The sequence below is a fragment of the Magnolia sinica genome, chromosome 5 (genome assembly GCF_029962835.1).
Source record: "Magnolia sinica isolate HGM2019 chromosome 5, MsV1, whole genome shotgun sequence".
NCBI lineage: Eukaryota > Viridiplantae > Streptophyta > Magnoliopsida > Magnoliales > Magnoliaceae > Magnolia > Magnolia sinica.
Window position 1 is genome coordinate 26946321 of NC_080577.1, and position 16109 is coordinate 26962429.

At 42.4% G+C, this 16109-nt stretch overlaps 2 protein-coding genes across 3 annotated transcripts; one reads left to right on the forward strand and one right to left on the reverse strand.

The window, feature by feature from the left end:
• The first annotated feature begins 6682 nt into the window (after positions 1–6682).
• LOC131245831 (probable serine/threonine-protein kinase PBL26) lies at positions 6683–12338 on the forward strand. Of its 2 annotated transcripts, none has more exons than XM_058245550.1 (5): positions 6683–6809; positions 7285–7431; positions 7546–7720; positions 8089–8480; positions 11898–12338. In XM_058245550.1, exons 1-5 carry the CDS (start codon positions 6792–6794, stop codon positions 12099–12101), a joined length of 936 nt encoding a protein of 311 aa, XP_058101533.1. In that variant the 5' UTR covers positions 6683–6791; the 3' UTR covers positions 12102–12338. The 2 variants fall into 2 exon arrangements, with proteins under 2 accessions (XP_058101533.1, XP_058101534.1); XM_058245551.1 differs by lacking the exon at positions 6683–6809 and adding an exon at positions 7065–7089.
• A 2149-nt stretch (positions 12339–14487) lies between these two features.
• Positions 14488–15850, reverse strand: LOC131247001 (putative disease resistance RPP13-like protein 3). The gene is made up of 2 exons (XM_058247449.1): positions 14926–15850; positions 14488–14807 (listed from the first exon to the last, which is right to left on the reverse strand). The coding sequence occupies exons 1-2, from the start codon at positions 15848–15850 to the stop codon at positions 14488–14490; spliced, it is 1245 nt and encodes a 414-aa protein (XP_058103432.1).
• Positions 15851–16109: the final 259 nt, after the last annotated feature.

The window sequence follows — 16109 nt, forward strand, 5'->3', positions numbered from 1 at the left end:
GATGTAATGATTATGTGGCCCACCTGATGTGCTATACAACCAGAATTTTTAAATTTTGGGACATCCAGGCCCAAGTTGTTGGACACCCAGGCCCAAGTTGTTGGACAGTGCTGCCTAGTTTTGCTGCTTGATTTGGAAAGCCTTTGGGCCTGATTTTATAGATTTTCTTGGGGAGGTACTGGGCTTGGGAGTTGTGTGACACATCAGGGTGGACCCCACCTTGTGGAATCTATGATTTATTTCCCATTTATTAATTTTTTTGGGCTGATCTAGACAGCAACATGTTGCTGTCCAGATTGCTGAATTTTTTTATGCTGTAATGCATGGGTTATAAGCCTTGTTTGTGGTCTCTTTTTCCTGATTTCTTAGACTTCTCTTTGAGGTGTGGACCCCACCTAAAAGTATGCTAAACCTCACCTTCAAATGTCCCTATTTGATCACCCAAAAGGGTGGGCCAAGGAGGGTGGACGGTCCAGATTTGTCTGGACTGTCCAGCCACACTGTTTGCTGGAAAATCATAAATATCAGCCTGATTTTGAAATGGTGGGCCACCTTTGTGGACCCCACCTTACTGTATACTTGTATAGGAAGGTTGGCCTTGCATTTTTTCAAATTTACATAGACCTGGGCCCACTCAAATGGGGTGCTAAAGTCAGGGACAACAGCATTGCTGCAGCAGGAAAATAAAAATCTGGACCTTGCTGTCCATAAATTGCATGAGTTAAATAAAATATTTTTACTATCCCAAAAATCCTAAATTTTTGTAGAGAGGTGTCTCACCTATGGTAGGACCTATCCACACAATTTCAGGGCCAAGGAATCCTATTTAGGCATCCAAAAGGGTGGGCCAACATACTAGACTGCCAGAAATTTCTGCTGTGCAGTCCAGCAGCATAGTCCCATAAAAATAATATTAAAAAAAATAATTTCTAAGAAGGTGGGCCATATTTCTGGATGAAAACTTGTTTTAGGCTTGATGAGGGACCTTGGGTCCAAATTTCAGGAATTTTGGAGGCCCAGAACCCACCCATTGGATGGCCCAAATTCAGGACAGTTATATTCCAGCAATATTTCACCCTGGATAGATTGTATTATTTAAATTAATTTAAATACTTTTGAGTATCCTAAAATTATGAAAATTTATAGAGAGCTGTTCCACCTATGGTGGGACTCACCTACAAATTTTTGGGGCCAATGGAGCCCTGTGTACACCGTGACAAGTGCTGGAATGGGTCACCACGTTCAGGTGTCCCGATTCACCAGATTTTCTTGATGGTCTGTTTTATTTAAATTAATTAAAATACTTCTGACCGTCAAAAAATCACAAAATTTTGAGGGTTCGTGGTTCACCTATGGGAGGACCATCTTGTAAATTTTCATGGCCATCGGGCCCCTGTACTGATCGTGGTGTGGCTGCAAACTTGGGTCAGTTTTGGGCCAGATACTCAGGCCCGTAGGACTACCCATCACGGGACGCCCCTACCTTGGGCTGTTGCTGGGCCTGTATTCCAGCAGCATGGCCCACTTCTAATGTGTGTTGTGCATTCCCCTCTCATCCGGTGGGACCCACTGTGATATGTGTGGGTCACCATGGGCTAGTAACCCATCTGAATTACATAAATTTCTGGATTCCAGCAGGCCCAGGAAGTGGGTGGGCTGAAATTCCAACAAGGGGCCCAAATTTGCTCCATAGTTGATTGTTTTGGAGCTGTTGTGGCCCACCAGATTTAAGGGAGTGTTGCACATACTCCTTGCCTTATTTCCTTAGACATTTTTGGGCATAATTAGTTCCTCTTAAGGCTCACCTTTGTGGTGATGTTGGGGGTTAGCCTTAACCAGATTTTTGGTAGTTTATAGGCCCAATGGGCTGGAAACCTATTTCTTGAGCCCAAGATCGTGTAGGGCCTCACCTGATTGTTTCACGGGCCCAACGGACCGTCTACAGGCTGACCGTGTATTTATTAGCCGTGATGCCCTCATGAAATGCTTAATTATGGGCTGACTTGCGAGGCCCACATAAATGTAGTGTGGAGGGCCTTGCTAAGTCTTTGGGCTGATGTGGCAAGGCCCACACTGTCAGTATAGGCCTTGCCTATATGTATTCTTGGGTTTATGGGCTGCCCTCAAGCCCACCATAATGTATGAATTGGATGACTTTTGTTTTGGGTCATTTCTTTAGGGCCCATTATGTGATATAGTATATGCATGTTTGTGTTACCAAGTAGGCCTTATGGACTCAGTTCTTTTGGATAGGCCCATTGATCTTAGGCATATACTCTCCTATCCATTGTGATGGGCTTAGGGGCAATGATACAGAAGAAGTCAGGCCTTTGGCTGCCCACTAAACTGACCCTGTACTTAGGCCAAAAGTGAGGCCCAACTCACTTGTGTTAAATGTGAAACTTGCCCATGTAAATGAATTATTGGACTGCCCATGAAGCCCACCACAATATGTGGAATTATGACCTTTGTGGTTGGGCCCAAACCTTACTTGAGGGCCCACTATATGGCCTATGAGTTGGGCTTGGTGTATGGCCTACTAGTCCACACATTGCTTAGGCCTTAGATCTTTCATTATATGGGTAGTGGCGAGCTACCTCTTGGAAACCAGTTGAGGTTGGATGTCCTCCTGGGTGATCCTAAGGTAAGCTCATAGGTTTCTCTATGGGTGGTTAAAGGCCCACCATAGACCTTAGACTATTTATTTAAGGCTCAATGTGCATGTATGTGGAACTTACCTTAATACATGTTTGGTCCAGGCCGTCCAAGCCTTGGATCGCCCGATTGTGGAAGCACTCTCTGCCTTGGGTTGCTGCTGGACTCACAATCCAGTAGCAGGCCCACTTGATCTTTTCATGATATATACACACTCTCCATCTGGTGGGGTCCCCCAGTGAGTATAGTTGGCCTTCATGAGATTATTTCCACATACTCAACTAATTTCTGGACCTTAGCAGGCCCAGGAAGTCAAATGGGCCAAAAGTTTATCAAAGGGCCTTCGATGTACAATTTTATGGTTACAACTTTATTTGGCTGTGGGGCTCACCATATTGAGAACTTGTGTACGTGTTACATGCTTATGCTTTCTTATAATTCTTGGGCTTAATCAGTGCATTCTTTTGGGTCACTTTTAGTGATCTTATGACGACCCCATCTTAAGATCAGAATTTTGGGACAGCTAGTGAGCCAAGATTGGGCAGGGATATCCCAGCTTGGCCCAACCATACATTGGGCCGACTTCCACCATTTTGATGGACTTGTGGGCTGAGGTAAGGATAATATTGGGCCCTCGGTTGCCTACTTAAATTACTAATTATTGGGCTGATGTAGTGGGGCCCATTTCATCCAAACTTAAACCTATTTTTGGGCCGTATATTGTGTACGCGGGCTTCCCACCAAGTCCAACTTAATGCATGGATTCTATGGCCATTGGGAATTGGGCCTTGGGCCTTAATTCCCCTCTTAGAGCCATGTTGTTAAAAGTGGTATTATATCTTTTTATGGCCTATTATGAGGAATATATGTATGTGGTTACTTTTATTTTTATCTTAAATGTAGGCCTTGGGCCTTTTATCCATATAATTCATGGTTGATATGCCTTTTTGGGGAATGGTGGTTAAATGTCCCCATTATGGACCCCTCTAGGTCGATTGTATTTAAAAGTGATTGGATACTTATCTTAGACAGTTGCTAGGCTCATTTCTATATTACTTAGACCCGTAGTTGTATGCTTAGTCTTATGGGCTACCCGGTAAATGGGCCCCCACGAGAGGTGGGATTCCTTATGGATATTGTCTAAGTACCTAGTCTTGATTCCTTCTTGGATAGGAGGAATGTAATTTACTTTGTATATCGCCGCATAATGCGCCTAGACCCATCTTCATGGCCCATGTGCATCATTGTATGCTTAGATGACATTGTGTGTGTGGTTATGATTGTGTCATTGGGCATTGCATGCTGTCTTCCTAAGGGACGTAATATTCCCTCTTGAGCATGTTGGATGCTTGGAATTGATGCATAGTTGATTGTGTGATTCATGCATCTGGCATTGCATAATATGAGCATTATCACCCTTGCTTCATCAGGGTTGTAGCCTCCATAGATACATCATGGATGGCCATGTTTGGACACCGAAAATGTTACTTGAGCATCGGGTGCATAGGATGCCCATGGGTGAAATTCTCAAAACTTCCATGGTACCGAGGATCTGCTCCAACGCCGTGACCGGGTGGAATATATGAGCGCACGAGGGCCTTATACCATTAGGCCGCGACTCCCACCGTTGTGTAGTCGGTTGGATAGAGGTGTGGCCTTACTCACCTGGAGTAGGAGATGCTAGGCTGAGTCTGACCGGCTCGTGAATGGGTCCGCTACCGTCGGGCCTTCTGGTGATTGGTTGTCCACGGGCGGGTAGTGAGGTCTCTTACGCTCGTTTGGCTGTGCGGGGTCTGTAGAGCGCCAGTCATCAGCAGTGTAATGGACCCGGTGATTTCCTTATGATTGGAAATATACTTGACATACGGTTTGGTTATGAGCACCTGGCATTACTTGCATCGCATTAGTATTGGTTATGTAAGCCCCTTCATGCATTGCCTTGGTATGGCGTCCATTACTCATTGCATCATATTCATGGTAAGCCTTGGTAAGGCTAGTGATATTCTCATTGAGCATGTCTCCTTCCTGTATCTCCTATTATTCTTACTGTGCACTATTATCACACACTTACACCACTCTCTAAGCTTCTATAAGCTTATGCACGATTGATGCGTGCAGGAGATCCTAGGCAGGTGTCGCAGTGGCAGAGTTTGGATTAGAGCTGAGCTTGAGGACCCAGTTTTGCATCCTTCCTTTCTTTCTTCTATTATCTTATGTATGTTCTTTTGGACCTTATGTAACTTGTAAAAGTTCAAATTCATAGTGGATTTTGTGATATGTGCCTTTTTTATTCTTAGATTTACTTGTTATGATCTTGGGTATGCTCGTATTGGAAATGGTTATATTGTTATGGAAATCCTCCTTGTAGGATCCCAGGATCGGAACCTCCTTCAGGAGCCGAGAATGGGGTACTTCGATTCAAGTTAAGTTCAATCGGAGTAGAGTCGAGCTGGGCCAGCTCGAACTCATTTTCAAGCTTAAAAAATCAGCTTGAACCGAGTTGAATCGAGCTTTTTCGAGTCGAGTCCAACAAGCTAACCAAGCTAGCTCGGTTCCTGTACACCCCTAGCCCAGAGTATGGTTCATACATAGATGACGACCGTTAAACCGTGTAGTCCCTGCACCATAACCGCTGTTATATATGGATGCCTGTGCTTGTCCACGATGTTCGTTACCATAGGAAGCAGTGGGCGTGGGGATAACGACGGCCACCGTTGAAACCTTTGTAAGGCCCACCATGATGTTTATTTACAAACCTGATAATAAGGTGACAGAGATATGTACGAAGAGATAACACAAATGTAGGCTTGATTTAAACCTTATGTGGCCCCCGGGAAGTTTTGAATGGTAGGCATTCTATCCACACTGTTTCCAATGGTGTGGTCAACTTGAGATTTGGATGTGCCTCCATTTTTGGCCCATGCCTAAAATGATCTATAAAAACGGATGGACGGTGTGGATAAAACATATACATCATGGTTCCACAGAGTTTTTCGACATATACACATTACCTACACGAGTGCCGTTACGTTATAATAAGCCTTAAACGTGCGACGACTAGGGCTGTCAACGTGCCGGACCCGGTGGTTTAGGATAGGAATTTAGATAGTTTCGGGCCGGGCTTTAGGGCTGGCCCGAACCTGCCCATTGACACCACTGGCGACCACGACGACGAGGACTTTTTAATCAATAGTCAGTCAACGGCCAGAATAACGCGGTAGTACGCCAGCTTCTGCAGCACCCCAAGATCCGTGGGACCCACTCTGCCGTTTCTCATAAATCCACTCCGTACATGAGATGATACGTATAAATTTATATGTTGAGGCCAAAAATAAGATCGATTAGAAACTAATGTGGGCCACAAAAAGGAACAATTGGAATAGTGAGATGCACACCATCAAAATTTTCCATATGCTTTTTGGGTCCAGAGGAGTGTAGATGCCATCTGAACCGTTCATCCGATGAGTTTCTATAGGATGAAGGGATATGCAAAAAATTAAGCTTGATCCGAAATTCAGGTGGGCAACTCAGTGTGTTGAGGAGAGGATACGGGTTCGGGTCCGTCCTGGGACTTCTACAGAAGGGACGCGAATTGCGTAATACCCCGGCAGGGCTCTGTGGGGCCCATCGTGATGTAAGTGTTTTATCCACGCTGCTCATTGCTTTTCTCATATCATTTTAAGATATGATGCTAAAAATGAAGCATGTCTACAGCTCCGTTGGACCACACCAAAGGAAGCCGCAGTGATAATGACACCAACCGTTCAAACCTTTCTAAGGGCCACCGTGATGTTTTTTTACGGTCCAAACTATTAATAAGGTCATGTAGACGTGGATGAAGTGAAAACACAAATATCATCTTGATCCGAAATTTCTCCATCTCCTAAGAAGTTTTTAATGCTGGAAGTTCAATGCCCAGCTTGTGGTCCCCTTAATCCCTGGACCTACTTTATTTTTTGGGTCATATCTTAAAATAATCTGAGAAAAACGATGAACGGCGTGGATAAAAAAACTAACATCACGGTGGGCCCCACAGAGCCCCACCCGGACGGATCCGCGTCCCTATAAAATAGAAGCAACTCTCTTCCATCGTTCCATCTGTTTTTCGTTTGTCACTCCCACGATTTCTCCTGTCTATGAATTTCAGGAACGAGGTATGTAGATCATGAGAGATTATCCCATACAATCACTGCACACGTACTTTCACACACAACCCTCACTCTTTCCCGCATCGTGTCACTTGTGTAGGGGATCCCAGCCGTGCAAATGAAAGACTACACCACTATGGTTACCGGCCGTGAGAATTAGGCCAATCCACTCATTACATCAGGTCTGATCATCTGCTGTCCGTTGATTTCGAATCTGTGGACCGGCAGATGAACGGACCTGCCTAATTCTTGCCGCAGGACGCGAACCGGGTAGGGCGCGGATCGGGTACTCCCCACCTGGACCTAGCTAGAGACGGACGATCCTGTCAGGAGCTCTGTGGGGCCCACTATGATGAATATGTTTTATCCCCTACACAAGTAGGCGCCCCAAGAATCATAAACTGCAAATGAAATTCGATCCAAACAGACCAACAATCTTGGCAGCAATGCACTGACTTTTACTGAACAATGTCACTTGCAGAGAGTTGTCCCCCTCGATTCAAGGATGGATTCACAAGTCTTCACTTTTCAAGAACTTGCACTAGCTACCGCGAATTTTCGGCCTGAATTTATATTAGGCAGGAGAAATTCTGAAGTTTTTAAGGGACAACTCGAGATTGATGGCCCGGTAAATGTGATGCCTGGCCCATTTTCTGCTCTGCACTGTCTTTATCATTTTAATTGCGTTTTTCTTTCGTTGTGAATACTTCATTGATACTGATTTCTGTTTATCTATGCGTAGTTTGTGGCGATTAAACGAGTCAATGGAAACAGAGAATTCTTGGTTGAGGTTTTGATGCTAAGCCTTGTTCGCCATCCGAATCTGGTCAATTTGATTGGCTATTGTGCCGACGGTGATCAACGGCTTTTGGTGTATGAGTACATGCCTTTGGGATCTCTGGAAGACCATTTGTTCGGTACACTATCCACATACCCTTTGATTTGTAACCACTTCAATTGTGTTTGGATACTCAATTGAATCAGATTACAATATAATTTAATCCAAGAAAGAGTAAACAACACTCTATTTGTTGCAATGGACTAACCCCAAATTGTAATTAGCATCATTTCACATCCAAACTGCAAATACATAGCACTGTGGTCATGGAAGCCAACCACACTTTAGTCATTTCCTTCATTATGAATTGCAATTCAGTTCAATTGAGCATGCAAACACACCCGAACGAGAAAGTAAAGAAGCTGGCAGTTTTGATCAGTATTCAGATATATTTCTCCTCTTTGAATGGCCATCTCTAATAGTTCGGGCCCCACATTTTCTTTGCAGATGTTGCGCCAGATCAGAGACCATTAGACTGGTACACTAGGATGAAAATAGCTGTAGGTGTCGCTAAAGGCTTGGAGTATTTGCAAATCAAGGTCAACCCGTCTATTATTCATCGGAATCTGAAACCATCTGTTGTGTTACTCGATGAACAATTCAATCCAAAACTCTCAGGTTTTGGGCTTGCTAAGTTAGGTCCAATTGGGAATAGATTGCATGTTTCCGCAAGAGTAGTGGGGACCGACGGCTATTGTGCTCCAGAGTATGCAAGCACAGGTCTCCTTACATCAATGGCAGATGTGTACAGCTTTGGAGTTGTTTTGTTAGAGCTAATCACAGGGAAGAGAGTCATCGATACTATGCGGCCCGCTGACGAACGTTGTCTTCTTACTTGGGTAATTTCTATCCTTCATTGGTCTTTCTTTACCTCTTAAGAATGGTGAAATGCATGGCTATATTGGAAGGTAACATGAACACTTAATATTTCAGAATCACCTTATGGACTTAGCTATTTCGAAGTCATCGAAAACACCAGAAGTTGTATGTATTGAGTTGGGAGGTCCTGAGGATTCTGGACAGGATACTCAAGTTTTTTCATTCTAATAAGTGGGCCGTGATGGTTAAGTTATCCTGACCGTTGTTCTGTCGTGTCTTGCCGACGATGGACCATGCCCAAAAATCTCCTCAAGAAGACAATCCTAACTCTTTCCATTTGTTTCCTACAAGTAGATTGTAAAGAAGAGAAGTACATCAATTATCCAAATTCAACTGCAAAAAAGAAGGGGAAAAGGGGGTTGGAAGATTGGTCGGTTTGCGATCTTACAATTTTGTAACTTCTTTTGGCAAAGGTCCATCGACAGTGGAGACATTTCTATACCTTGTCGATGCCGACATTGGTAGCAGATACTACAAGTGCACCTTTAACAGTCACTTGTTGTATTGGGTTCTAGCAATTACTCTGTCTAGTGAATTTTCTTAAATGAGGAGTCCTATCTCTACCATCTTTATCTGTATATGTATTCCTACACAGGCTGCAAAGGTAATATCCCAATTTTTTCAGATTGAATTTTCCCTTGATGTTGGATTTTTCAAGAGCTAGCTGATGAATATATTCAAATGATCACATTTCCACAAGCAGCGCCGACAAGTATTCCTATTTCAGATGATATTATCTAACTTTCCATGATCTAGGGCATCATCATCATCGTAGACTTGTCTAACTATTCAGGGTCACTTTAGGAATCCTGTTTCGTCAATCAGTCCAAAGGTAGGTAAGTAAACGGGTCTTCGTTGATGAGGGATGGACATGATGAGGTCGAGCACCATTTTCCTCAGGGGATAATTACTCGGAATCCACAAAGCTTCTCCAGACTCCTCACATAGATTCCTCGAATCCACGAGGAGAGAGAAAATAGAAATAAATTCTAATAAAATTCGAAATAAATTGATTGATGATTAAAAACGAGTTTATGATTCCTTAAATAGTAATATCAAAACTAGGAAGAAGTTTTAGAATCAAACTACAACTCAAACTCCCTAAAATCGTGACTTACTATAAATAGTAAACTTATTATTTATAAACGGTCATGATTTCCACTAGACATCATGGTTTTCAGCCAAAAATAGTAAGTGTACAATTTGGCCCAACCACGTTATTCCACTAATTTTTCTAAGCCCTTTTCATGTTGGGCACGACTCCTAAAACTCAATAGATCAAAAGTTATTATCGAACTAAAACTTACTATAAATAGTAAAAATGGAAATAAAATGGATTTTCGACTGCCGATCTGATGGAATCTCGCAAATTCGGTGTGGGTAACCCAATGGGGTTGGTTGGCTAAAGTAGCTTCTCCTACCCATAATCATATATGGTATGTCGAATAACTCATTCCGGTTTGCAAGATATGCTTGTTTTAAGATTCTGATGGTCCGAATTACTTCCACCTCTGATCGGGCTTTCTCTGTTCCATCTTGGCCATGAAATTGTCTGTGACCTGCTTTACATCATTCATGTCCCTACTCAACATATCAATCTAGGTCTCTTTTAGGTCTTCCTCTCATTTCAGGCGCTTCAAACCTAGTCAATGTTCCCCTCCTTAGCCATTGCTGTTCTTCAACCAAACCATCTCAACTTGCTCTCCCTCATTTTATCTCTAGGACTACTGTTTGGCTGCTTCGCATGATCTAAGGCATCTGTTACTGAACTTTCATGAAATTGCAAAATTCAAGATTGATTTATCGATGCTTTCATCTTCTTGATAACTACTTTTTAAACCAACTAAGAAATCATACATCAATGGTGTTTACTCTGTTTTGTTCTCCAATTTGCATTTGGTAACATTCCAATTGCAATTAAAAGACAATCAGTTCACTGATTTGGTTTTGGGGTGGAGTGAATTTAGTAGTTGTAACTGGAGTTTGATTTTTGAGAGGCCATCAATACCTACTTCAAGAAATTGACAAGTTCTTCATCGTGAAGTTTGCTAATTCCACAAATGTCTATATCCTGGCCTCTCCCACATGCCAACACGGCACGCATTTGTAAGATCTCACACTAAGTAGTTGCCGTTGCCCAAGTACATGCATGTGGCATTAGAAAACCTTCTTCATCATAAAACTGAAACATGGGAAGTATTTGGGATCCTTTTTCTTCTTCTTCTTTTTAATTGATTCACATCACATTCTTGCCTTGTGTTGGTATTGTTATAGTTACTGTCATTTCTCCTGTAAACTTCTTACTTCTTTCAAATTGAGAAGGCAATAATCATGCCCCATTATCTCTCCCATCAGGTTAACATAGCAATCTGATTCATGGGCTTGCAAATAAGGGAATGGTCTAAGTTTAGCAGGGTCCTAGTCAAATTATTAGGATCATGCAATTGGGGAGAATTTTCAGGGTGTCTTATAAAAAGGGCCTACCATGTGAATGGCTTCGATCACCATAATATGGGTCTCACATGCATAATTTGCTAACTGTTTCCTTATAAGGTTTGATTGTAGCTTTTACAACTGAAACATTGGACTTTGAGTGCATAAATCATGAGGCAATCATGCCCCATTATCTCTCCCATCAGATTAACATAGCAATCTGATTCATGGGCTTGCAAATAAGGGAATGGTCTAAGTTTAGCAGGGTCCCAGTCAAATTTTTAGGATCATGCAATTGGGGAGAATTTTCAGGGTATCTTATAACAAGGGGCCTACCTTGTGAATGGCTTCGATCACCATAACATGGGTCTCACATGCATAATTTGCTAACTGTTTCCTTATAAGGTTTGATCGTAGCTTTTACAACTGAAACATTGGACTTTGAATGCATAAATCATGAATGCATGGAGAGAATTTTCCAGGTGTCTTCCACCAAGGAGCCCACGACCATACGTCTGAAATGCCGTTGTGCGCTAGCGCACATATGTTTTGAAGCTGAAAAACGTATGCATGCGCTCAGTAGTTTTTCAGCATGGCTTCAAAGCTTATTACATAAAACATGCTAGTGCCCCTAAACAATATTTATAGTCGTTTTCATGATTCGGAATCAACCTAACTTACTAAGCCCCTATCATAGAGGTGACCAAAGCCGTTCTGGTCACCAAAATATGGGTCCCACATGCATAGTTTGCTAGTAGTTTTATTTTAATGTGTGATTGTGGCTTTTACATCTGTAACATTGGAGTTTTGAGTACATGAATACTTCTTTTTTCTTTTGATTTTCTTAAATAACTCTCCTGCCTGAGTTTTGGAATTCGATTGTACCTTCCTTGAATAGGAGTCTTCCAATTTGAAATGAATTTTTTTGCATGTACATTGTACAGGCTAACTCCATTCTCAAAGACCCAAAGAGGTTCCCAGAGTTGGCTGATCCACTCCTTCGAGGGGAATTCCCAGAGAGTTGTCTAAATCAAGCAGTCACCATTGCCGCCATGTGTGTCCAAGAGGAATCCACAGCCCGTCCCTCAATCACCGAGATTGTTGCCTCACTTAGCTTGCTTTCAAATCCAATCAGCAATGACGATTAGATGTGAATGATGGATACCCAGATCAAAGGCCCCCCGAGTGCACGGTTCAAATTCGATGAAGAATAGTAGCAAATCTTGAAGTGGAAGTATTTTATGCTAATAAATGGTAGGCTCTCTCTTCTGATTTTCTCCATAACTACTTGTCCTTTTCTGTGTATCTGTGATTTAGTACAAGAGTTGTATCTTGGGTGGGAGTAGCATTCTCTTACTAATGAGCAGCGTTTTCAGGTTTTCTCACCCTTTCTATGCATTTTGAATATGTTTTGATACTATATATATATATATATATATATATATATATATATATATAGAGAGAGAGAGAGAGAGAGAGAGAGAGAGGCTCACCTGCTCACCTTCTTACGTGAGCACCCATGATCACCTTTGCACACGTGTCAAGGGCATGTAATCTGAACAGTACACGTGATGCCGCACCCCTTGAAACCTCACAGGCTCATCTTTCAGCCCGATACAAAACTCCGGTAGGCCATGGAAAAAGGAAACGGTTTCCTCCCTTGATTTGCATTGCTCTTTGCTATGGCCCACTGGAGTTTTGACAATAAATTCATACAATACCTTATCATATGCTCCTTCATCTACAAATATTCCTAGTTTTCTAAGATTAGTGAGCTTTCCCAAGCAACCCTCCATCCATTTGCCAGCCTTTGTATCTGCTAAAGTCTGGAGGCTTTTTATCGTGGAGTCTTGGATTCCCATCTATCACTGCCCTACTTCCCATCACACTTTGTCCCTTCACTTGAAGATGTCTTAACTGTTGCATCTTCCCAATTGTGCTTGGTACTTGGATGTCACCATCTAAAAAAGATGCTACAAATAGAGTTTGTAAATTGGGTAGATTGCCTTTTGACAATGGGCGCCTTCCAATCATAGTCTCAGTACACCCAAGGTATCTCAGGTGGATTAGTTCACCTATTTCCATTGGTAGATTCGCAATGAATGCACCGTGTATATATAGCACCCTAAGCAACTTAAAGCCTCTACTGAGAAACTTATCTTGTTCACTTTGAAGCCACGTATAGTGTTGGGTGTATGACACGGGATGGACGTGATGAGGTCAAGCACGGTCTTCGAGGATAATTATTCTAAATCCACGGAGCTACTCTGGACTCCTAATAGAGATACCTCAAATCCACAACGAAAATAAGAAAATAGAAATGATTCTAGAAATTCATAATAAATTGATTGATGATTTTAAAATTTAAAAAAAAAAAAATTTAAAAATAAATAAATAAGATAAAAAAAGAGCTTACAACCTCTTAAATAATAACCCTAGGAAGAACTTTCAGAAGCATACTATAACTAAAACTCCTAGAAATCGTGACTTACTATAAATAGTAAACTTTCTATTTATAAACTGTCATTATTACTACTAGACCAGTAAGTGTCTAACCATGCTAGTCTCCTAAGTTTTCTAAGCACTTTTCTCGTTGGATGTAATTTCTAAGGCCCAACAAATGAAGAGTTATAATTAGCGGCATACACAAACCGAGTTAGCTCAGTTAGCTCGCTCGATTCGGCTCGGTTCGAAAATGAGTTCAAGCCAAGTCGAGCTGATTTTTTGTGCTCGAAAAAATTTCGAGCCGAGCTCGACTCGACTCGGATCAAACCCCAACTTGAATTGAATTCGGATCGAACCAATTCGGTGACTCAGTTATTTTGATATTGATGTTGCTCAGCAAGTATTTGATGAAATGACTCAACAAAGTGTTGGCTGGTGGCGAGGAAGGTATGGATATGAAACAAATACCCTTGTATCTTGATTTTTATGTTGCCTGTTGAGTGTTTGATGAAATACCTGTAAACCGATGCTGTTGCTTTACATTTCATGAGAAATTGAAGGTGCACTCCATGTGTTTTAGAAAATGCCGCAGAGGCTCGATCTTGGCTCAAACTTGACTCGAACTGGCCTAAGCTACTAACTGAACTGAGACAAGCTAGCCAGTCAGGCTCGAGGACCGAGCCAAGCCGAGTCGAGCTGTGCCAAGCTCAACTCGGTTTGACTTGTGTACACCCCTAGTTATAATCAAACTAAAACTTACTATAAATAGTAAAAACGAAATTAAAATGAAAATTTGACCGTTGATCTGATGGAATCTGGCAAATTCGGCATGGGCAACCCAGCGTAGCAGGGTTGGGTGGCTAAAGTAGCTTCTCCTACCCAAAATCATATATGGCACGTCGGATAACTCATTCCGGTTTGCGAGATATGCCCGTTTTAAGCTTTTGACGGTCTGGATCACTTCCACCTATGATCGGGCCTTTTCTGGTCCATCTTGGCCATGAAATTGTACATGACCCCGATCTACATCAGTGTAGATCAACACAGCCCGAAGGTTTGGAGTGGAAGATTTTAAGGAAGTGTACTCACTTAAGTTTCTGTGGTGAATTGCAAGTCGACGAGCTCTGGTTTCAGGAGGATTTGCAGTCCCACAGTGAACTTCAAGAAACATACTTCCTTGGCTTCTGATAGGGAGAGATCCCACAAAAGATGGTGGATGCGGCAACTTTTAATACCTCCGCTTGAACTTCTTTCTGCAACTTGAACAATACTTCTTTGAATCAACTCCTTCAGATAATCCTCTCCAACCTCTTCCAATGTTAGCTCCCCTCTCTGTTGAAGTAACCCTTCTGCAGCCCTTATTCGAATCAATTTCTTGGTTTGGAACTTGTAGTCCTCTGGAAATTTTCCTAGGTAGAGAAAACATGGTTTTAAGTAATAAGGCAGCTCTTTATAGCTCAAAGATAATATGCCAGAGATTTTGTCTTCTCCCTTGACAAATTGCCAACTGATGCTACATTCTCCCACTCCCTTCTTTCCACGATAAGAGTCCCCCAATAACTACAATTGCAAGAGGTAGACCATGACATTTTTCCACGATCTCTGTTCCCAAGTGCTCCAAATTCTGAGGGCAACCATTATCTTGTCCTGAGAATGTTTTCCTACAAAACAGATCCCAGCTCTCTTCATTGTTTAGAAATGGCAGTTCATGAGGCGGGCTTCGAGCATCTGCATGTAAAGCTAAGTCTTTGTTGCGCATGGTGAGCATGACCCTACTTCCATTATTCATGTCCAGGAAAGCATCTTTGACGGCATCCCATGCTTGGTTTGTCCATATATCATCTAATACCATCAGGTATCTCTTCTCTTGCACATACACAGAAATTTGATGTTTCAGCTGAATGACGCTTGCTTTCTTGAGCTCCTCTTCTGATAGCACCATATGGCAATTTAGGACGTTCTGCAGAAGATCTCTCTCACCATACTCTTGTGATATAGAAATCCATGCACAAGATTCAAAATGAGTCTTAATACTATCAGTGTTATAAACTTTCTTGGTAAGAGTGGTCTTACCAAGACCACCCATTCCGATGACAGAAACAACACGATGTAGCAGCTGTCTGTCATCGATCAACCGCAAGACCAACGCCTCAAAGTCCTCAAAACCAACAAAATTTGGTTCTTGAAAATAAGGAGAAGTGAGCCTCCATTCTTGGAGGCTGAGGCCTGAAGAGCTCGTCCCCGCTACGTGGCCTGTATTTTCAATTCCATAATTCAACCTACTTTCGGAGGTGGCACGGATTTTATTCTTTATCCATTCAATCTTCGAGCCCACCTCATGTCGAGCTATCAACTCACTGAAAATGCAAGCATACCTTTTAATGCAGCCCACAAATCCACTTCCCCTTAAGGTTGCTATCTTGAAGACAGGTTTCGATGACGTCCTCAGCATTGTATGCAACGTCTCTCACATCCCGCACCCAGTTCTTTACTCTCCTATCTCCTTGTTTGGCGTCTGCATCTTCCAAGAAGCATTGCATCCACCTTAATTCCGCCTCCAGCCATACGACTTGATCACCAACGCCATGTAAGAAAATGGCTTCTCGAATGAGTGGGTCAGCTAGTTTTTGGAGACACCCTGATCCATAGCTCAAGTGGCAGACTGAGTGAAAGATACCTCGTTTCAACACTGAGGTCTTGGCATCGATCCC